This window comes from Cheilinus undulatus, linkage group 17 (genome assembly GCF_018320785.1).
Source record: "Cheilinus undulatus linkage group 17, ASM1832078v1, whole genome shotgun sequence".
In the NCBI taxonomy this organism is placed as follows: domain Eukaryota; kingdom Metazoa; phylum Chordata; class Actinopteri; order Labriformes; family Labridae; genus Cheilinus; species Cheilinus undulatus.
In genome coordinates, this window is record NC_054881.1 from 36,111,805 (window position 1) to 36,136,585 (window position 24,781).

Below are 24,781 nucleotides of genomic sequence, written 5' to 3' on the forward strand. Positions count from 1 at the left end.
TCAGGAGCTCAGACTGCGCTTAAGGTTCAACTTCCAACATGACAAAAACCCTAAGCACACAACCAAGACAACACAGGAGTGCCTTAGGGACGACTCTGTGAATGTCCTAGAGTGGCCCATTGAGAGCTCTGACTTGAACTCTATTGAACATCTCTGAAGAGATGTGAAACTGGCTGACCACCCATGGTAGGAATGACAGAACAATGTAAATGTGAATGAAGACTAGCGAGGTGGGGGTGGGGGGCAATCATGCTCGTGCATGGTAAAATAAATCAGGCCCAGAGGATGAGACCTACCCAGTTCTGATTTATTGATGATCTCAATCAGTTTCCTCATGGCTAACAGTTTCCTCATACTGGAGCTGATAAGTCAAGCTATTATTGGGTTCTAATGTTGAAATAATTCATTTGTGCAACTTTTAAACCAATTAAACCACTTTTAATACCAATTTCTGCTACTTCTATTGCTATTTCTAACCCATTTTTTGCTGCTTGTTGCCAGTTGTGGCCATTTTTTACCCTATTTTGCAATTTTTAACACATTTTTTCTGCTTATGTCAATTTTTGCCAATTGTAACTAATTTTGCCACTTTATGATGATGATCAAATTCTACCACTGTCACACATTTTTTGCCACTTTGAACCCCTTTTGATTGCTTTTTCACCTATTTTTAACACTTCCTTTTGCCACTTTTAACCCATTTATTCTGTTTTTAATTCCTATTTTGCCCTCCCTAACCCATTTTTGCTGCCTTTGTAAATTCTTTTTGAAACTTTTAACTGATTTAAACTTTTGCCCTATTTTTCCACTTTTAATCCAAAACTGTACCTTTTTGCCCATTATTGCTCCATTTTTTGCCATTGTTTGGCCACTATTTAGCCAATTTTGCAACTTCTTTTGCCACTTTTAAACCATTTTCTTGATTTTTTTTCACCCTGTTTTGGCACTCAACCCATTTTTGCCAACTTTTGGCACTTTTTGCCTCTTTCCATCCATTTTTGCTGCCTTTTCACCTATTTGTAACACTTTTGCCACTTCTTGCTCCTTTTTGTAACTTTTTTTTACAAATAACAATTTTTTGCCCCTTTTTGACAACTGAGGCCCATTTTTGCCACTTTTAACCCATTTATCCTGTTTTTTAAACCCTATTTTGCCCTCCTCAACCAATTATTGCTGCCTTTTGTCACTTCTTTTTGCAACTTTAACTCATTTCGACTTTTGCCCCATCTTGCCACTTTTGAGCCAATACTGTTTTTACCCATTTGTGGCACTTTTGACCAATTTTTGCTGCTTTTTGGAACTCTTTTTTGGCACAAATAACAATTTTTTCTCCTTTTATGACAACTGTGGCCCATTTTTGCCACTTTTTAGCCAAAATCATATTGATTTTTATCACCCTGTTTGACACTCTTTACCCATTTTTACCACTCTGCCCATTTTTTGACACTTTTTTTTGACACTTTTAAACCATTTCTGCCCTATTTTGTAAATAATTCACATCTGCACCTTTTCACCCATTTTTGTGCCACTTTTTTGTTTTTACAATTGTTCTGCCACTTCAATTCATTTTGCCTCTTTTAAATATTATAAAGTTCTCTTCGATCATAGTTGTCTAAGTTTCTTTGAATTTATAATTCTGGCATCCCGATCTCACCCTTTAAATTTCTTAAAAGGCTCTCTTCTAAACGCTTACTGTATGTGCTGACTAGACAGTTTTAGCTGACAGGAGATAAATGTACTGAACAATTTTGTTCTTAGAGGACTAAATTTAGAAGATGTGTCCAAATGAGCCAGATTCAGGTTGAAATAATTCCCAAAGAGCAAAAAAAGTTTTACAACTTAGTATTTATTTCTGTTGTCTTCCTTGATCCACAATCAACCAATTCAGGCTTTTTGTAGCTCCTCCAGTTCCACTGAGTTGATTAAAAAACTGGCACTTTTAGTATAAAAATGACCCTTTAAAACATAACTTATTGTGAAATGGTTTCTATGAATGTCCACTACGCTCTTAATAGGTTTAAAGTTAACTTCATAAAGATATGCAAGTATGGCTTGGTAATGACTGAATTTTTACAGGTTTTCATTTGTCTTATGTAATTCTGGTAAACATTCTTTTCAAGAGTCTTTTCAAGACAACATTATTATTCACATTTTGATCAGCAAGAGCCAGAGATTTTGACAACTGCAGCCCAAATGTTTCAACAATTCAACAGTGAGACAGAGAAAAATAAAACTGGATGGGCCATAAAAACAGAGAGGTAGGCACTGTAAGAATCCTAAACACAGGTTGTGTGCTATTGAAGCCTGACCTGAACCCCGCTGAGCCACGAGGACTAATTGTTAATTAAGCCAGGCTGATGAAAAGAGCTCAAGTGTAAATGAATGTGTCAGACTGGAGGAGCTCTCAGACACACCTTTTACACCCACAAAGGAACATCAGCATTATTTTTAACTTGACAGTGCACTCCAGCAGTTCAGAACGGCTGGTTATTATTCACGGTGAAATTAAACTTCTGATGCTGTTGATGAAAAACAAAGTGGGAGAGAAAAAAACTGTAGAAAAAAATAGCAGGAGGAAGATAAATCATTTGAGGAAGGGGATAAGTCTGTTGCTTGTGGTGAAAATGTGTGGAGGTAAAATAAATTGTACCCTGGGGGGGAAAAAAAGGATATTAAATGGCTTTTTCAAACAGATTAAAAAATGACCACAGCCCCTTTTATAAGAAAAATCCTCCCTGATTTTTCTGATGTTCAGCTGGCTTAACAGTGACTCTATAATATCTAGCCTTTTCCTACTTCTGTGGCCTGAGGACAGGACTGAGGCAGATTTAAGGCAATGTCCCGCAGACTGTCTCGCTCCTCTCTGATCTCCTGTAAGTCCTGCTCAATGAGGGACAGCCGGGTCTCTTGCTCCTTTGCGGCAGACTGCAGCTTCTGGATCTTAGAGCCCAATGTCGGACTTTCGACGCTGCCTCGGAGCATGCTCAGACGGCGAGCTGTCTCGTTCAAGATCCGGTCAAATCTCTCCAGTGCCACGTTCCCATCTGGTCGGAACATGTGAAAGAGATAGAAGACAGATGGAGGAAGGGAAGACTAAGTTATAAATAAAGTGCATGGTCTCTTCTTTCCTATTACATTCTATAAATTGAACATTGCAATATACAGGAAAAGGCTTTTAAGGAATAAGAGCAGGCCAGAAATAAGCCACTTAATAATCTTAATACTCTGAAATCCAACCACAAAGAAAATACTCCTTGGCCCAATGATCAGCAGTTATTCTTTCTTAACTATTGGGATAAAAATCAGGGATATATTTCCATGTTAAATGAGGTGTTAAGAAGCACAGAGCTCTTTAGTGATCTGACATTTGAGGTATAATGAAGATTTATGAGTTTAAATGATACAGAGGACTACAAAGCAGGCACAGTAAAAATGATCTATAAGAGAGTAACTCACCAATTTTGCTGATTAGCTCAGTAAGTGTAACAGAAAAAGCCTTTAACTGGAGCTTGGCTGCTTCCATGTCTTCTTTTACCGCAGACAAAGAAACCTCAGACTGAAGAGATGAAGATACACTCTATCAGCAGTCTTTAAAGCTTAAACAGAATACAGATCAATGTCTGCAGATTCTGATGTTCAAATGAGTGACTCTTTCTTTTTCAGGTACCTCTGAAGTGATCTGAGACTTTGCTGAGTTAGTCAGTGTCTCCTGTTTGGTTAGCTGCCGTAAAGCAGAGTCCAGGTGGGAGCTTAGGTGAGCAGAAGCCGTCCTGGTATGCTTGGCCTGTGTCAGAATGGCTTTGGATTCCTGCACACAAACAGAGAAAAAGAATTATGGTTTAAAATGAGACAAAACGCATTTTTTAACTGCTAATTTGTTTTGGGGCTTTTTGCCTTAATTTGAAGAGAACATGACATCAGAAAGCAAGAGCAGGGAACAACATATTGAAAAAAAGCCACAGGCTGAACTCAAACACGCGCTGTCCACTTTGACCTTACAACTAGGCAACCTGCACCCTTTGAGGATTTATATATAGAGATAAAACCATTCTAGTTTCAGATCTATGAGTCAAAGTTACTCTGATGACCACTCAACAGTCACAGGGTTACTCTGATGATCACTCAACAGTCACTGAGTCACTCTGATGACCAATCAACAGTCACAGAGATACTCTGACAACCACTCAACAGGCACAGAGTTACTCTGATGACCACTCAACAGTCACCGAGTCACTCTGATGACCACTCAACAGTCACAGAGTTACTCTGACAACCACTCAACAGGCACAAAGTTACTCGGATGACCACTCAACAGTCACCGAGTCACTCTGATGACCACTCAACATTCGCAGAGTCACTCTGATGACCACTCAACAGTCACAGTTACACTCTGATGACCACTCAACAATCACAGATTGTCTCTGATGACAACTCAACAGTCACAGTTACATGCTGATGACCATTCAACAGTCACCGAGTCACTCTGATGACCACTCAACAGTCACAGATTGACTCTGATGGCCATTCAACAGTCACAGTTACACTCTGATGACCACTCAACAGTCACAGAGTTACTCTGATGACCACTAGACAGTCACAGAGTCACTCTGATGATCACTCAACAGTCACGGAGTCACTCTGATGACCACTCAACAGTCACAGAGATACTCTGACAACCACTCAACAGGCACAGAGTTACTCTAATGACCACTCAACAGTCACAGAGTCACTCTGATGACCACTCAACAGTCACAGAGTCACTCTGACAACCACTCAACAGTCACAGAGTCACTCTGATGACCAATCAACAGTCACAGAGTCACTCTGATGACCACTCAACATTTGCAGAGTCACTCTGATGACCACTCAACAGTCACAGTTACACTCTGATGACCACTCAACAATCACAGATTGTCTCTGATGACAACTCAACAGTCACAGTTACATGCTGATGACCACTCAACAGTCACAGAGTCACTGTGATGACCACTCAACAGTCACGGAGTCACTCTGATGACCACTCAACAGTCACAGATTGACTCTGATGGCCATTCAACAGTCACAGTGACACGCTGATGACCACTCAACAGTCACAGAGTCACTGTGATGACCACTCAACAGTCACAGTCACAGTTACACTCTGATGGCCATTCAACCGCCATAAAGTCACTCTGATGACCATTCAACAGTCACAGTTACACTCTGACGACCACTCAACAGTCACAGAGTTACTCTGATGACCACTCAACAGTCACAGAGTCACTCTGATGACCATTCAACAGTCACAGTTACACTCTGATGACCACTAAACAGTCACAGTTACACTCTGATGACCACTCAACAGTCAGAGGGTCACTCTGATGACAACTCAACAGTCACAGTTACATGCTAATGACTATTCAACAGTCACAGAGTCACTCTGATGACCACTCAACAGTCACAGAGTCATTCTGATGACCACTCAACAGTCACAGAGTCACCCTGATGACGATTCAACAGTCACAGAGTCACCCTGATGACCATTCAACAGTCACAGAGTCACTGTGATGACCGCTCAACAGTCACAGAGTCACTCTGATGACCACTCAACAGTCACGGAGTTACTCTGATGACCACTCAACAGTCACAGAGTCACTCTGATGACCACTCAACAGTCACAGAGTCACTCTGATGACCACTCAACAGCCAGAGTCACTCAGAAGACCATTCAACAGTCACAGTTACAGTCTGAAGACCACTCAACAGTCACAGAGTCACTCTGATGACCACTCAACAGTCACAGTTACACTCTGATGACCACTCAACAGTCACAGAGTTACTCTGATGACCACTCAACAGTCACAGTTACACTCAGATGACCACTCAACAGTCACGGAGTCACTCTGGTGACCATTTAACAGTCACAGAGTCACTCTGATGACCACTCAACTGTCAGCGTTACTCTGATGACCACTCAATAGTGACAGAGTTACTCTGATGACCACTCAACATTCGCAGAGTCACTCAGATGACCACTCAACAATCACAGATCATCTCTGATGACAACTCAACAGTCACAGTTACATGCTGATGACCATTCAACAGTCACAGAGTCACTCTGATGACGATTCAACAGTCACAGTTACACTCTGATGACGACTCAACAGTCACAGTTACACACTGATGACCACTCAACAGTCACAGTTACACTCTGATGACCACTCAACAGTCACAGTTACAGTCTGATGACCACTCAACAGTCACAGAGTCACTCTGATGACCACTCAACAATTACAGTTACACTCTGACGACCACTCAACAGTCACAGAGTTACTCTGATGACCACTCAACAGTCACAGAGTCACTCTGATGACCATTCAACAGTCACAGTTACACTCTGATGACCACTAAACAGTCACAGTTACACTCTGATGACCACTCAACAGTCAGAGGGTCACTCTGATGACAACTCAACAGTCACAGTTACATGCTAATGACTATTCAACAGTCACAGAGTCACTCTGATGACCACTCAACAGTCACAGAGTCATTCTGATGACCACTCAACAGTCACAGATTGACTCTGATGGCCATTCAACAGTCACAGTTACACTCTGATGACGACTCATCAGTCACAGAGTTACTCTGATGACCACTCAACAGTCACAGAGTCACCCTGATGACGATTCAACAGTCACAGAGTCACCCTGATGACCATTCAACAGTCACAGAGTCACTGTGATGACCGCTCAACAGTCACAGAGTCACTCTGATGACCACTCAACAGTCACGGAGTTACTCTGATGACCACTCAACAGTCACAGAGTCACTCTGATGACCACTCAACAGTCACAGAGTCACTCTGATGACCACTCAACAGCCAGAGTCACTCAGAAGACCATTCAACAGTCACAGAGTCACTCTGATGACCACTCAACAGTCACGGAGTTACTCTGATGACCACTCAACAGTCACAGAGTCACTCTGATGACCACTCAACAGTCACAGAGTTACTCTGATGACCACTCAACAGTCACAGTTACACTCAGATGACCACTCAACAGTCACGGAGTCACTCTGGTGACCATTTAACAGTCACAGAGTCACTCTGATGACCACTCAACTGTCAGCGTTACTCTGATGACCACTCAATAGTGACAGAGTTACTCTGATGACCACTCAACATTCGCAGAGTCACTCAGATGACCACTCAACAATCACAGATCATCTCTGATGACAACTCAACAGTCACAGTTACATGCTGATGACCATTCAACAGTCACAGAGTCACTCTGATGGCCATTCAACAGTCACAGTTACACTCTGATGACGACTCAACAGTCACAGTTACACACTGATGACCACTCAACAGTCACAGTTACACTCTGATGACCACTCAACAGTCACAGTTACAGTCTGATGACCACTCAACAGTCACAGAGTCACTCTGATGACCACTCAACAATTACAGTTACACTCTGATGACCACTCAACAGTCACAGAGTCACTCTGATGACCACTCAACAGTCACAGAGTCACTGTGATGACCATTCAACAGTCACAGAGTCACTCTGATGACCGCTCAACAGTCACAGAGTCACTCTGATGGCCATTTAACAATCACAGGGTTACTCTGATGACCACTCAACAGTCACAGAGTCACTCTGATGACCACTCAACAGTCAGAGTTACAATCTGATGACCACTCAACAGTCACAGAGTCACTCTGATGACTATTCAACAGTCACAGTTACACTCTGATGACCACTCAACAGTCACAGAGTCACTTTGATGACCACTCAACAGTCACAGAGTCACTCTTAAGACCACTCAACAGTCACAGAGTCACTCTGATGACCACTCAACAGTCACAGAAACACTCTGATGAAGCCCTAGTTAATTCAAAATATCTCGCAGTGTCTCTTTACAGAATCTCAAATGTAAGAAATCACACTGGGGTAAAAGCCTCACCTCATATTTATATTTGCACTAAATAATCTACTTAATGTATCAATAACTATTTTAATCTATTAACTGTACTTAAATGCTACAAGTAATTAATCCATTCACTGTAACTCCTTCCAAATCCTTGTTGCTTAAGTATACTTGGCCAGTAAAGCTGATTCTGACGTTGTTGCTAGAGGTGCAGAGTTTGAGATAAATACAGTTTCAGCTTTTATAACATCACAAAAGCCAATATGTCAGTGCTTTTAAAGAAACCAGTTGTGTCTTCCTTTTTTCTGTGCTGACTTAAGGTGATGTTTTATACATGAATGCTTCTGCTCAAAGTCTTAATATGCTGGACAGTGTGTATCACACTGCACTGAGATTAATGACAAACTTTGGTTATCCTACTCGCATTGCACTTTATATTCTAAAGTAAACTGGACTGCTTTAGGTGCATACCAACTAAGGCACTGGTGTATCTTTATTTATAAAGCCATTTTGGGTAAAACTCAGAATGACCTTTCCTCCATTTAATCACAAAGGACAGAATCTACAACCTTTATTTGCTAAGAGTTGTTGTCCCCAAAGTCTGAAGAGAGTGTGGAGAGAAAGTGTTGAGGTTTGCGGCAACGTTTACTTGAACAATCTGCTGTTTGACAATTAACTAAAAACTAAATTACCCTGAATGTTTTTTTTAAATCCTGAGAGAAAAGCCTGGAAAAAGAGATTATGTGTGCAACGTTTTTGGCTGGTCACTCCAATATCTCAAAAAAATTGAATCATGTAAAAGTAATTTTTGTCCATGACTGACTTTAAAAAGTTATTTTTTAATAAATTCTAGATTCATCTCATACAACGAACAATCAAACCTATTACGATGCCTTAAAGAGGGAAAATGTGAATGCCTTGAATTTCCTGTCAATCCATTGAATTCTATTCAGCCATATTTAATCTGCACCAGACTGCAAACATACCTTGGCCACAGCGTGTGCTGTCTGTTCTGCCTCCTTGGTGGTGTTGCTGGAAAGGCTGGAGTTTTCCAGAGCTGGTTTGAGCATCTTCTCAATCTGTGAGACCTTTTTTCTGACATCAGCAAGAACTTTTTCCTCAAGGGGCTTTTCCTTCTTTACCGCAGCCTTAGTCTGGGCCTGCTTGTGGGGCCACTCCTTCACCATGTCTGGATTGGAACAGAAAGGCCAAAGAATTGAAGCCACTTTTAACCTTGTTAAAATTAAAGTATATCTCTAAATTAAAGGGGACATTTTATGCAAAAATCCCCTTTTCAGGCTTTTCTAACAAAATATGTGCACCTGGCCTGTCCATAATCCCCTCAGGTAACAGGAAAATCCATTCCCTCCCCACCCCTCTTTCTCCACCTTTCAGAAAATGTGTGCTTAAACAAGCCGTTCTCAGGTTTCCCCTCATGATGTCATGTGGGGAGTTAGCACCGCCCCCAGATTCGGTTGGCCTTCCTAGCTTGGAAGGACGTTCTGCCCTACTCCTCTGATCAGGGGAGCAACAGCCATTAAGCCACATCCATTTCCTGAGAGGGGTGTGATCAGGGGCGGAGTCAGACAGCTCAGTAACATTTAAAGACACAGACACAGAAACAGCGTGTTCTGAGAAAGGCTGGATTAGAGGGGGTTTTAGACATGCAAAAATGCTATACTAGAGTGTTTTTCAGCAACAGACTTCACAGGCATGTTTTGGGGACCTCTAAACCAATGTAAACTTGTCTTAAAGGGGTAAAATATGCCTCCTTTAAGGTAAGGGATAAATAAGTTAATCTGCATGATTATAACTGAAAGAAAACTGGATCGGAACGTTGTTTCTTTGCAGAAATCTCTTAGTAATGCAGTAAGTAAATCAGCTCAAACTTTGGGATAACTTTCACTCATCATATAGGCCCCCATCATTCATATTAAAAAGCTGATTAAGAATATATGTTTTCAGGGCTTTGAAAGTGCATCCAAGGTCGCATTAATCCTAAAACTTTTACTCTAAGATCTTCACGCCGGCTGCGTTATATTTTAGCTGCTAATGCTCTGCTCACTTTGTGCTTTATTCAGTGAGAATTCTCAGAGACAAAATCACTTGAAATTCTCTTCACGGATCTAAAAAGGACAAATTTTCATCTACACAACTAATGCTGTAAAAATTCCCACAACAATCCACTTCATTATGTTATTCAAATAATCTGCTGCCACATTCAATACATAACAATCAGGTCCTAACACTACAACGCTGTTGACAAATGTACAGTATAATTGTGAACATGAAGCTCTTGTGTTTGTTTTCACTCTCAATTTCAATTTAAAAAGAATAATTAGGCTGCAAGACAGACAGTAGAAGAGTGAAAACAGGAATAAGTAAGAAGAGAGAGGAAGAGACTCACATTGTAGTTCCTTGTGCAGGGCGATTGCGTCTGATTCCATTTCTTTTCCTGTCACCACAGCTGACAAAGCCTTGACCTTTGCCCCTTTGGTGTGAGCTTGTAGCTTTGGAGAGAAACAGGATGAAACATGACTGCAGAGGTGTATTCAAAGGTTACAGTCAAAGGTACAAAAGACTTTTCTGTAATGTAATGTAAATGGTGGAGTAGTGTTGTGTTAAAAAGGGTTTAAAGCCATGCTACTGACCCTGTGATGCTTTACTGTGACACAGCACTGATCTGAGATAAATGCTGCCTTTATTAGCATGGTAATGTAAATACTTGGATGTTTTTGTTGGGATGGTTAAATGTTAACAACACACTTAACATTGTATCTGCAATTTCCTTTCTAACAGATAACCCAAAACACTTACCACTTTACCATTTTAGGGTTACAGGTACGCATTTAAAGAGAAAAGCATTATCACAACTCTCAATGGCAGATTTTCAATTTGGCATTATGGTTTTTATTTGGAGTAAAACAGACGGAGAGTCAAGTTGTATTTTAACCTTGGCTTCTTTGTGTTTGACGGCCACATTGAGCTGAAAATAGTTTGTTTTGCATTATTTTTGGCTGAAGCCTAGGTCAGCCCTACACACCGGTCCACATGTAACTGACTGACTGAGTGGGTGGGTGACTATAATTTCAGATTCATACAGAGCAGAGTTGCACTATGGACGGGGTTTTGTTGTACTTAAAGTCCTTTATAATGGCTGCTTCCACTGTGGAAAATACCTCGGATATAGCTTTTGCATAGTATCAGTTTTACTAGAACTTGACTACGTTTCTGTATGAAATAAAGACAAAAACAACCCTAAAGTAGGGCTGAACGATATGAAAAAATAATCTAATTGTGATTTTTTTTCTCAGTTTTGCAATTTGATATGCATATTACCTAAGTTCATTATCTTGTGTATTCTACAACAAACACAAGCAATAAATCATTCTATATTATAACCAACACAGTATTAGATAAAACTAGGGCAGAACAATTTTGAAAAAATATCTAATCGTGATGATTTTGACTCGTATTACAAATAGGATATGAGTTATTGTATTGAAGGGAATGATATTTTTTTGTCATTGTCATATTTAATCAGAAAAATGTAAAAAAGGGGAGGAAATAGGATTTTTTGTAGACCATTTTTAAAAAATGGTTTTTAACGATTGCATGACATGTAATGCGTGACATCTCTGCTGCAGAAAAAAAATTAAACCAGTATTTTGACTCTAATTCCTGGTCAAAGAAATACTGCAACTTCTGCGATTCGAAAATTGCAGCAGGGCATACTGTGATTTAATCTAATTTTCTATTAATTGCCCAGCCCAAAAAAATTTCATGGTGTGAAAGGTGTTTTTGCTCTTCTGTCGACCTGCTTTGGCATGAGTATGTGATTGTTACGTGGGAAAGGTTTAGTTGTAATGTGAGTGGTTGTGTACAATGGCTGCTAATGGAGTGATTATCTCAGAATTAGCCACAGCGGCAGTTTTGTCAGAACTGGACAATATTTCTTGATTAAAACAAAGGCAGAGAGCAATGCTGAAAGCTTGTGATCATTACGGGAGGGGTTTGCTGTTAAATCCTATGGCTGTTGCTGCAGCAGCTATTAGCTTGGAAAGAGCTGTAGGAACAAATTTCTTTCGAAAACAAGAGCTTAGAGCCAAACCGAAAGCTTGTTTTGGCAGAGAGGATGTTATGCACGTCTCCCGACATGAATGTGACAGAACATTCCTCCAATCACCTTCGGAGAGTATTTGGAAAAGTCCTGCATTACCCAAAAGCTTTCCATGGGAACTTTCCCAGATGAATGTGAATTATATCTATGCAATTGAGATATGGAGCAGTCTATCTGGTGTGTCAGGTTAATACTCTGTCTATTGCGCTGTGGATACTTTGTTCAGGGGAGTAGGTGAAGCTACTCCTCTCCCCTGTCCTGCATTACAACAGGCATCCCAGATAGTTGTGGTCTGCCATTTACTGGGGTTTAACTCATTATTGTTTGGGTAAAATTCTGTTGAAACACCTGATTTCTTAACTTAATAAAAGCATCCAAATAAAAATCACATTTCCATAAATTCTGATGTGCCTGGTATCCATATGGTCTGTGTTATAGCCCTTCACTTGGCCTGTTGACCTCTTCCTGCTCCCTATCTTTAAACTCTTGTCCAAATATGGTCAGTAGGGAAAGAATGAATAGGTTATTTTTGTTTTGAAAAAGATATATCCTGCCTCTGACCTTTTGCCAGGGCAAGACTGAGGAAAAAAACCTGCTCTGGCATTTTAGTCCCTAACATTTGGTCAAATATGACACAGCAGCAACCTGTAAATACACCAACAGCTCTGCTGTTGGGGCACACAATGCATGTACTGAAAGTAAGTGAATAATAAAGAATAAGAACAAGTGGACAGTATTAATCCTCATCTAAGACAGGTCTTTACAAAATTCAAATGGTACTTGGTAATATGGAAGCTTTTGGAAGCAACTCAGTTTATGTGGATGATAATGATGATATTTTGTATTTGTCTTACATACAGGTGCATCTCCTTTTGCCTGTGATTCCATAAATTCTAGATTAATCTCGTACAAAGTTTAACATTTCAAGCATTTTATTGCTTCTGATCATAATTATTACAGCTTATGGCTCATGAAAATCAAAACCCACTACCTTAAAATGTTAGAATAATGTTGAAAAGTCCACTTTGCAAAGGTTTTCTGAGCCTTCATTTGCTCACTCTGGTTCAGTACACACAACCACAGTCATGGGGAAGACTGCTAACTTGGCTCTTGTACTGAGGAAAATCATGGACACCCCTCACAAGGAGAGTAAGCCACAGAAGATCATTGAAGAATAGGCAGGCTGTTCTCAGAGGCTGTATCAAAGCATATTATTTATAGCTTAGTACTTAATATTTCATCTGCAAATTGTGGTCCAACAGTCTGAAAGAAGATCAGAGAGGCACAGAATCCAAGGTGCTTGAAGTCCAGTGTTTTCAGTTTCCACAGTCAGTGATGGGGTGCCATGTCAAGTCCATGTTTATCAAGTCCAGAGTCAACGCTGTCAGCCGTCTATGAGGAGATTTTAGAGCACCTCAGGCTTCCATGGAGATACTGATTTCCTTTTCCAGCAGGACTTGATCCCTGACTGTGGTATTACTGTAATTGATTGGGCGGCCAACTGGCATGACCTGAACCCCGTAGAGAGTCTCTGCAGAAATGTCGAGAGGAAGATGAGAGACACCAGACTCAAAAATTCAGACAAGCTGAAGACTGCTATCAGAGCAACCTGGTCATCATAACACCTCAGCAGTGCCATGGACTGGTTGGCTCCATGCCACGTTGAACAGATGCAGTAATTTGTGCAAAAGGAGCTCCAACCAAGTACTGAGTGGCATAACTTTACAGGAGGGCAACATTTCCGTATTTTAAATCAGTTTTTGGACAGGTGTTTGTGATATTCTAAAATTTTGGGGTAGTGGATTTAGATTTTTGTGAACTTTAAGTCATAATCATCAGGATCAACACAAAAAAAGTCTTGAAATGCTTCACTTTGTGAGATGAAGGTAGAATATATGGAAGTTTAACTTCTTGAATGAAATCACAAAAAGAACGTTTTTTTTCATGATATTAAATTATAAGATACAAGAGAAGAGAAGAAAGGCATGCAGAGCAGATTAAAGTCATGCAAATAAACTTAACATAAGAGAAGAATCACAAAATGCGATAATTAACCAAACGAAGGTCGAAATTGTGATCACTAACAAAACTCTGTTAATTGTGCTGCTCTGCTTGGAGAGATTTGAAAACCTCAAATGTTAGACTCATGACAATAAAACAGAATTCACCTCTTCTCAGGAGAACTGTATGTAAATGTCCCGACCATCGCTTATTAAGTTGTAAGATATTTCAGTCAAATGTCTTATGCTGCTAGCAAAAGTAGTAAAAGTATTTTATCTGGCATTAAAACAGCATTAATTTAAATTCAACACATCTAGACATACAGCCACACTAAAGTGCTTACCTTATTGAAGTCATCCGTTATCTTCTCTATCTTCTCATTGGCTGTCTGATTCATAGTCTCTGTTTTGGCTCTGATCGTATTAATTACTATGTCTTGGGTCTGGATTTGCCGGTCCAGCTCCTCTGTCTGTTTAATCAGGCTCTCGTTCCACTAAACAGGAAACAGAAACACACAAATTAAATGCTGCCATCGAACCCTTCAAATGTTATTTCCTTTATCTCTTTTGCAGTTGATTGTGATATTATCTAGCTGTTAACAGAGGGCACACCCGTGTATTTCAGTGTCATTTTACTGTGTTTGTTTTGCTCAGAGATGTTGCAGTGGTTAATGGTCCTCCACTAGAACAACATGCATCCTCATGAGTATCAAATCCTGCCAGAATCTTCTCTCCTGTGCCCACTCAGTGTCCCCTAGCACTTGCCAAATGTTGAATAGTGAAAGAAAAAATGACATGGAGTTAACAGACCCCTCTTCAAGCACTTATATCTTATTCTGTGCAGCTATAAACCTAGTTTTAACTAGACTAAAGGCCACTTATACGTCGACAATCTAATGCAGTGAGACTCAACGTGTGGCTCTGGAGCCACATGTGGCTCTTTTGTGATTATTTGTGGCTCCTTTTGTCTTAATTTTAAATATCATTCCCCCAGAAAACCTTAAAAAAGGGAAACTTTTTTGCCATTTTCACAATTTTTGCTACTTTCACCCATTTAAGCTACCTTTTGCCATTAAATACCCCTTTTTCATATTTTTTTTGGCCATTTTGCAACGTCTTTTTGACACTTTTTCCCTTATTTTGACACTTTTATCCCATTTTTGCTCTCTTTCTTAGCCATTTAAGCTACCTTTTGCCATTAAATAACACTTGTTTCCTATTTTTTTTTTTACCCATTTTCGCCACTCTTGACTGCTTTTTGCCCATTTTAGTCACTTCTCACCCATTTTTGCTACTTTTTGACCATTTTTCCACTTTTTCTCCCCATTTTCTGCCCTTATCACCCATTTTTTCTGCTTCTTGACAATTTTTGCCACCTTTAACTTATTTTTATTGCTACTTCAAGCTGTTTTTTTCCACTTTTCATCTCTTAGATTGTGGCTCTTGCAAAGGTATTTTTCAACAATTTGGCTCTTTGGTTGAGCAGGGTTGAATAACACTGATCTAACTGGATAATGCTTCAGAATACCCTTGTGCTGTTACTGACCTCTCCTGTGTGGTTGTGGAGCTGTGTTTGGTTGAATTGTGTGCGGGCCGGCCCCGGTGATAAGCTGGCATCCGTCAGAGCCAGCTGATGAAAGGATGACGTGATGTTACCCAGGGCGAGCTTTAAACCTGCATCTTCCTCCTCCAGGGCCAACTGTTTGGCTACAGTTTCATTCACCTGTGCTGTCAGGTTCTCCTTCTGCTGCTCCATTTGTTTTATTCTGAAAGAAAGAAGGAAATGATGAACTGTAATAGCCGCTTTTTTAAAAAAGCAATGTTTCTATTCCTTTTAGGATCTGTTCATTTGATTTATTGGGGTTAGAATGATGAAAAGAGATGCTGTGTGGCAGACTCAATAGAACAACACATATATTTCACATCATTCAGTGTAGTTCTTTCCTCAGGCAGGAGGATCTGCCAAAGGACTGTTCCCCACCTTACTGAAATCAATATAAATCTGTGAGGAAGGCACTGCTGCTCGTTGTAAGTGAGTAAAGAGAAGGCGACATTGTGCAAACAAAGCATGATGGATTCATGAAAGGTGTTAGGCAGAGAGAGGTAGATGTTAAAATTTCATTTATATCCCTACCACAGCTGTAGTGATATCTAATCTCTTTTCCCTCAACAAAGCAGAAAGAAAAACTTCCACTGAGTGTCACTATAGCATTTTTAATCACATGTTTGCAATTAAGCATGCTCCACTCACGAGAAATAACTGATTATTTCAGGAATTAATTTCAAGTGTGGGGTAAACCTAACAAACAAGGAACCAGGGAAAATCATGTCAGTTAACTAGCTGCAATAGAGGATGGGATGCAATTCATATAGCAGTGAAAGAATCAGCAACATTAATGAAATAGACTGTAAAAACATGGAATAACAAGTAAAAGATTAAAAAACTAGAAAAGCACTTGGAGAGTGCAGACCTTCGCCATTAGCCCTATCTCCCAGTAGTACAGAATCCTAAAAAAAAAAATTCCTGGATCCAGACGGTGATCCGGATCAGTCCCAAAATCGAATTAGTTCTTCTTTCTGCCATTTCTGCCATTTCCTGAAATTTTCATGAAAATCAGTCCACAACTTTTTGAGTTATGTTGCTAACAAACTAACAAACAAACTAACTAACTAACAAACCCACCTGATCACATAACCTCCTTGGTGGAGGTAACAATGACAAGCACAAGCACTCGTGTTCTGTGCTGCTTACTTATGATAGACCTTGATTATTCTCTTTCATTCTGTACAAGCTGAATACTGATAGCGCACTCAGCTCCTCCTCTCAAGAGGACCTTCCATGATTTTCCAATATTGAACTTTTTCACAATATTCAAATTTTCTGAGACACTGAATTTTGGATTTTCATTATCTGTGAGCCATAATCATCAACATTTCAAGAAATAAAGGCTTAAAATATTTCACTCTATGTGTAATGAGTCTATATAATATATGAGTTTCACTTTCTGATATGAGTGACAAAAAATAATTAACTGTTTCATGATATTCTGATTTTTTGAGATGTACCTGTACTGCAATTATTTGTTTGTTTGTTTTTTTTCCATTATCATTTGTGTTTACTCTTTATCATAATGGCATTAAACGTGCTAAAACAATGTTTCAAAGATGGGTTAGTAGCACTTCAGGACATCATTGCTGCATGCCACAATGTAAATCTTCAACTAAATTTAACTTGTCATTGACAGCTATGTCGGGTAACTCCTGCAAACAGCGGGTAAACCACAACAAATCTGCAATCATACACTGTTCTCGTCTGTGTTCAATCGCCTGACTGGAAATTTGGGAGCAGCCTAATGTCAAATGCAGAAGTGTGCATAGAGCCTATACAAATAATGGGGATTCAAAGGGAAAAGAGGTTGGGAACCACTGCTTTAAATTCCTTTTTTGATCCATTTCTATTTCAAATAACTTTAACTTCTCACAGTTTTTTATAAACTCTTTTTAGGATGCAACATTAGTAGAATTACTATAAATAATTACAAATTCCAGAATGCCTAAAACACTTCTGATGATTAATTTAGGGGAATAAATGAAAAAAATGGAATTCTACTGAAAAATGAATATTTAAAGAAAAAATAAAAAGTCTGAACTATTGTCAAAGACACATGTTTAATCTGAGTTTTTGTTCTTTAATCCTATTGTTGATGAAAGGTTGAATACTTGTGTCATTTTTGTCATTGCAAATCTGCGATGCCTTTAAAGTACATTTGATCGGTTTAAGTACTGACACATGGGGAAATATGTTTGTGAAATGTAATTTTATGCTGCCCATCTGTGCATAAACTGCTCAGCACATATCCTATAAAGTAACTCACACATATACTGTGGTACAGCAGTTCTCCAAAGATTAACAGAACTCTCCTGAACTGCGCTGACTACTGTAAGGAGGGCGTAATCAATTTTGAGTTGCTCGCTTCTTGCTCTCATCATGGCCACCGGAGGGCTTTTTGCATCATTCTGTCTGGCATTGGAGGATAATCCTCTGAGCAATCACACGCTAGGAGATGCAGCGAGCACGCAGCAAATCCAAGAAAGCAATAGGCTTACAGCGGAGAGAAGCTGTCCCCCTGCGGCTAAATGTCTTACTCCTTAAACTTCAGCGTGCTGTGAAGAAGGGGGACCTTGAGCTGTAATACAGGGATAGGTGCACTTTGTTAGAAATATACTGCAAAAGCAATATAATCCGGGGAATTTGGAGAGGGGATGCTTTATGTGAATGGGAGACACTTTTTTCTGCTTGTGTCTACGTGGGCGTATGTTTGGATTCACTGTTGTGCTCACTGCTCTGTTAGGCTCCTGATGTACTCCTCGGTGGAGTTGTCCTGCAGCAGATCCATCAGGAAACTGAAGGTCTGCTTTGAGGCTTGAACCGCCCCGCTGGCTATGGCCTCAATGTGGTCTGCTGTTTCTCTGTGGCTACAAGGGAAGAAGAAAAAAAGAAGGACCGAGTGAGTAACATACAATAACAGACCATAACAGCTGCCTGAGGGGAGACTGAATGGATTTCAGCATCGATGACTTCTTCTTGCTGGCTCTGCAATCCAGATTTCTCTAACTGCCTCATAATAGAGCTGCAAACAGGGAGAGAGTGAGGGCATTGATTCCCAGAGGCCTAACAACAATGGAAGTGACACTCTAAAGGAAATCCCTGTGGTCTTTTCTTATAATTGGCCACGATGAGTTCACTGACCTGACTTACCTTTTCATGAGGACCTGTGATTCATTCACCATCATGTTCCATTTGTTGGGTCCTGACTCCAGCTCAAAAGGAATGATCTATAAAGTAATTAGAGAAGCAGAAAATCAAACACTGATTGACATTCCTGTTACTGCAGATTTTTTTGACACTAAAGCTAATGTTTGCATAATTTGAAGATGAATGCTCTACTCAGGGCCACACCTACGAGTACTGTTGTGCCTTGAAGAGCCGCTGAAAAAAACAGTAACGTATGTAGGAAAACAGGTGCTGGAAATTTCATTGACATCTGTCCAGCTTCACCCACAGCGATGGCACATGTGCAATGCAGCTGTAAACATTATGTTTGTTCATCTGTGTCAGGATCACACCAGAATGCAGAAGCTACATCTCTAGAATATGAACTATTTTTTCTGCAGGTTTCAAAACTGTAGAAAAATCTTGACTAGCAGTTAGCATACAAACTTAGCTGAGATGCCCCTATTTGATCTCAAAGCTATGAATGAAATACACACTGTTCACATTTTATGTAAGTGCTGTAAAATAAGACCACTACCAAAAATAGAAACCTTTAATAGTTTGATTTTATCAGTCAATCATTAATGAACAAAATGCATGAGCAGAAGAAGTGAAAAAACAGAAGAACAATCTTAATCAAACTACAGTTGTATTTGTGTGACCACCTTTTGCTTTGATTACAACTTCTTCTATGTTAACTCGGCAGGTGGGTTGTTAGAAACATCATGGAAAATTAGCCACAGTTCTGTGGATTTAGGTAGCCTAAATGCTTCTGTCTCTTCATGTAATCCTAGGCAGACTTAAAGATTTTAAGATCAGGGCTCTGTGGGGCTCATACCATGATATCCTTACACTGAAGCTAATTCTTAAGGTGCCCTCCCGCTGGCTTCCTTTAACAATAGCAACATTGATCCTTGCCAAGGGGCCACTTGCATCTGTACTCAGTCTGATACAGTAGGTGGCGGTATGGACGTGGCTGGTTTACAAACCCGTCTATGAGGGGATAGAAGAAGAAGCTATCATAGCAAGCACTCATGTCATGACCTGAGTGAAGATTGTTCATGTTCTTACCTGGCAAAAGAGTCTATACTGCCACCATGGAGGGTTTCATACATGTATCTAAATAAATAGTATCTACACATCTACGAGCAGCTTAGAGGATAAAATGGGCTTGTGCTACTTGGATATGGCAGGTTTTGAGGTGACGTTTATTGCCTTTGCTGACTCCAACTTGCGATCATAGATAAAGCGACTCATATCCGACCAGTTGTAGACTTGATTCTGATGATCTCCACTGTTTATTGTGAAAACATTAGAAGAACTTACATTTTTGCAATCATGTCACATAGCTGACTCAACTCTCTGTCCTGTATTGGAGCACGGTTGGGTTCACATCCCATTCTAACTGTGCCAGAGTCCACTTAAACTGCACCTGACACCACCTTCCCAAGTGGGAATGGTGCCCAGGTGCAGTTTGTTTGCATTCACACTGACCAAAGCAAACCAGACTTTTGGCTCAAGTGTACTCGAACCAGGCTGCTAGTGTGGAAACCACCTTAATGACACTGGATGTTTAGGTTTGTTGTTCTACTGCAGAATAAATTTGGGGCCGATCAGATGCCCCTGAATGGCATCGCATGATGAATAAGTATCCCCCTGTACTTGGCAATGAGGAAACCATTAATTCTTACCAAATCCTCAACTGATTTCCAAAATTGCAGCCCCAAACTTGTAAGGAACCTTTGTCGTCGTTCCTGGTTGCCTGCAGACACTCAGTCTTGTACTGTTCTCTAGCCTTTTGGCGAAAAAACTGCTTTTTTTTCAACACACAAATATTTCTACAGTAATTTGTCACTTAGCCTTGTTTTCACATTGGAAGTAGCTTTTTGGTGGCAGTTCTTCCATAACAACCATTTCTGACTAGACCTCTCCTCACAGTAGATGGCTGTACCTGGCTCTGACTGGTATCTGTCAGTTCTGAGCTGCTGGACATCTTCTGATTGCGAAGGAAAGTAAGCCTGATGTGTCTTCCATCCGCTGCACTAAGATTTCTTGGCTAACCACTGCGTCTACGGTCCTTAACGTTGCTCGTTTCTTTGTGCGTCTTCAACAGAGGTCAGACAGCACATCTGGAGCCCCCTGTCTGCCTTGATACTTCTCCCTGGGAGAGACCTTGCTGATGCAGTACAGCTACCTTGTGTCCTGTCCCTCTGCTCAGTCTTGCCATGGACTCCTGACACTTAATTGTTTTCAGCAACCTCACCTGGGATCATAGTTTGGCTGTTCCTCACCAGTTTTAACTTTCCTCCACAGCTGTTTCTGTTTTAGTTAATGATTGTGTTTCAACCCACATAGTAAAGTTATGATCATGAGTTCCTTATTGGTATAGCTGGTTAAACACATATGCCTGACTATTTGCCTACAAACTCCCTGACTTTTGCAAGTGTACCTAGAAGAACTGATGCTGTCTTGAAGATACAGAGTGGTCACACCAAATATTGATTTGATTTAGATTTGTCTTGTGTTCTTTCACTTCTTCTGTTCATGCATTTTGTTGATTGAAAAAATACACTGTTAAAATTCTATTTTTAATGGCTGAATACACGTAAGACTAAATTACAACTAACTAACTAAATTACATTGTTGTAAGGACTCTGTGGGATTGCATCTGCATGGGCTCTAAATTTTCAAATAATAAAACTCGTCCAATGAACCTCGTGTTTTGAAAAAGGTTCAAAGTCAGGCCAGACTGACAACAACCTCCTAAAAAATAACCTGGTAAAGTTTTGTCCTGATAAAGGTAATGTGTATGCATCCAAATGCTTCCCAGAGTGGCATTTAATTTGAGAAAATGCAAATAAAGTGCAAGAGCCGAATCCACAATTGACACTGACGCATTTTCTCTTCATTTGGGCGACTTTGCTTATTAACATGAAATTAAATTGCTTCTGCTCCAGGCTCACCCTAGTGATAAGAAAGGTACAGCGTGTCTGCATGCACACTAAGAAAAAAGAGAGGCATATATTGGCAAAACAAGCTCTCTGTCATCTCCTCGTACCTAAATAACATGGCAGCAGCATCCATAATAGATTCCTGAGAACATCGCAGGGGGACGGTAAAAAGCCTCGCAGTGTGTGAAGAACAAGTTGTTAATTTTAGTGTCCGTTGAACATTTGCCGGATTTTCCTTTGGAGGCAGAACATGCCACTCAGACAGAGGGAGGTGGTAGTGGAGGTGTGTGGGGGAGGACAGACATATTGTTTGCTGTGGGGGATTTTGTTTTTTGTGGATCCATACGGAGAACCAAGAGTAATAAACAGCAGCAGACAGGGACATGAAATCAATTGCCTTACAAATAATACCAGCATGTGTGCAGACAGGGGGATAACTTTTATAATAGGGTATTTTATGTGATGAAATGCCTAGGATATGTGCTAACTAGGCCACGTATTAACCAGGGTTTTAAAATGTGATGTTTGATTCACTTACCATATTGTCAAGATCCAGTGTTGCCTGCTTTAACTGTTTTTGAGACGCTCTGATCACCAAAACAGTCTCAGTGAAAGTTTGACACACCGCCGTGCTCCCTCCATCCTGCCTGCTCTCCTCCCTCTCCTCCTCTGTCATGCTGAGGCTGCAGTTCAAAGTAGATGTAATGCCATGCAGCTGAGCTAGGAGTGTGCCTGTAGAAGCTTCCAGCAAGGAAAATTGTTTTATGAAGGCCTCCCGTGCTTCTGGAAGAACAAAAAGCACAAAGCAAATAAAAACCAAGCAAGTCCTTCACGGATTATTTTAAAATGAATATTATTTTTCTTGTCTTTGTGCCTATAATACTGTATTTTAACACAGTAGTCTCATTCCTTTACCTCCCTTAGAATTTTTATTCTAACAATGTCACAGCATGGACTCGAATAGACAAATCTTGTCTACCTTTCAAGATACCCTTCAAGATACCTTTACATCTTGTAATGTTTGCTTTTTTTCCTACCTGTGTTCATAAACTAAACTCCAAAAAAGAGCAAACATTACAAGATGTAAAGGTATCTTGAAGGGTATCTTGAAATGTAGATTTTAAGTTTTTAATATTAATTATTTGCAGTAAAAACATGTTTCTTTGTGTGGTAAAGGCTGACAGATGTGGCATTTTTTGAGACTGGTTCTGATTTATGTATTGACAGATTACACGTACGGTGGTTTATGAACCAGGGTTCCTACAGACTTTTAAAAATCAGATTTAAGACTTTGATGACCTGAACTAAAAGAATTAGTAACACTCTTAAGATGGGGAATGAGGGTATAAAATTGTCAGTTTTGTCCCTTTTCTTTTTTTATTATATCAGGTGTTTAGGTTCAGTCATGCTCCACACCGCAACATATTCCATTAACTAAACATGCATTGTTGGCCTTTTTTTTTTAACTTGGGTCGCGATCTTTCCTAGGACAGACTGGTGCGTTCTGAGGACAGACCAGTTGAGAACCACTGTCCTAAAGGATCTAAAGTGCCGATTCTTCAGCCATAGCATTGTCCAGCTATGAAGTTGAAGTTTGTTCTTGCCTGAGGGAGATTTAAAGTTAGAGTTTGAAAAGTTACTGCAGCTCTGTAAAATTGAAAATATTTAATAACTTAAAAGTATGGTTTAACGATATGTAGTCTGGACCAATATACACTTTTAAAGTGTTAAATCAAACTCTATAGACTTTATTATAGAGGTGTGATTTTATCTGGACAACCTGATTAAAGACGTATTTTCTTTTCTTATTGCCAACAAAAAGTAATCCACAGGAGATACTAAGTGCTTCAAGTAAACTTTAAATTAAATACTTTTTACTTTTAGTTGAGTAGATTTATATACCAGTACTTTTACTTAAGGAAATTAAGTACAATAGTTATTTACTTTTTCCACCTCTGCGTCTATGTTATAAAATGTCAATTTTGTTGACTTAAATTATGACTAAAAATGTTAGTCAACAGCCATTTTCCAATGAGAAAGACTAGACTAAGACCAGCCAAAAACAGATCTTTGATGACTAAAACTGATTAAAAGCATGTTGTGTTTCTGGTAAGATGACTAAAACTAGACAAAAATGTAATTTAGTTTTTTTTCAGACAATCCAAATCCATGATATTTTTCCACTGTGGGTAAAACTGTTAAGACTGAAATGAGAGGACTTTATTTGGACTAAAAGAGTAGAAATGACTAAAATGTGACTAAAACCTACAGGCATTTTAGTTCATGTTAACCAGTTTAAACTGGTTATAAAAGGGAACTGTCATAATTGGGGACAAGGACAGGGAGGGAGGCAAACTGAAGCAAAAGGTGCAACATTTTCTTGAAAATCTGAACATATCTGATTTTTTTATGGCACCAGTTTTGAACCAGCAACCATCAATGTCTTCTGAGAGAAATCAAGGACAATTGGAGCAATGGTGTGCCATGCAAATTGTAACGGACACACATGCAGATACACTGCCAATTATAGTAGTAAGACATGAAAAGATACTTGGCAAAACAAAACCAGATTCTGATTCATACATGTACTTTACTGATCCTGAACTGTTATTGTGATTTAATCAGCCCTTGTAAAATCTGCAAAGTACATTTATTCTGAAAAATAAAACAAAATTCTGTCCATGTTAACACTTTTGGCAGTCTCACTTGTTTTCTGCTATATTTCTTGTCTAATTGGCTGCAAAGACAGACTGGAGAATAATTAGCACCGTGCATCTGCACGTTCATTGTGTTGTTCGGTGACATACTCTGCTTGTCTCTTTGTCCGATACTATGAGCGATAACAAGTATGTGTGAGCCCCAATGTCTCTATGTGAGCCTGTCGCTCCCACATGCTCATTAAATTATTATCAGGCCACCCAGTGCCTTAAAGAGCACTGCTGGCAAATAAGTGTGTGTATGTGTTTATAAGTATGTGGGTGTCGGTAGGGGGTTGTTAGACGACGGTTATCATGATTGCAAG

The 24,781-nt window shown here is 39.7% G+C and overlaps 1 protein-coding gene across 2 annotated transcripts in view; it reads right to left on the reverse strand.

The window, feature by feature from the left end:
- Positions 1-1,793: 1,793 nt before the first annotated feature.
- lamc3 (laminin, gamma 3) overlaps positions 1,794-24,781 on the reverse strand; it is a 217,703-nt gene continuing 194,715 nt past the window's right edge. Inside the window, exons 19-28 of one of the 2 annotated variants that reach the window (XM_041811014.1) lie at positions 22,298-22,542; positions 18,794-18,870; positions 18,376-18,510; positions 15,581-15,800; positions 14,379-14,528; positions 10,322-10,424; positions 8,901-9,103; positions 3,668-3,808; positions 3,457-3,556; positions 1,794-3,044 (exon numbers count right to left, since the gene is read on the reverse strand). In XM_041811014.1, coding sequence (XP_041666948.1) covers positions 2,782-3,044; positions 3,457-3,556; positions 3,668-3,808; positions 8,901-9,103; positions 10,322-10,424; positions 14,379-14,528; positions 15,581-15,800; positions 18,376-18,510; positions 18,794-18,870; positions 22,298-22,542 — 1,637 coding nt within the window. In that variant the 3' untranslated portion in view covers positions 1,794-2,781. The remainder of the gene's footprint in view (positions 3,045-3,456; positions 3,557-3,667; positions 3,809-8,900; positions 9,104-10,321; positions 10,425-14,378; positions 14,529-15,580; positions 15,801-18,375; positions 18,511-18,793; positions 18,871-22,297; positions 22,543-24,781) is intronic. The other variant, XM_041811015.1, reaches the window with a different exon arrangement.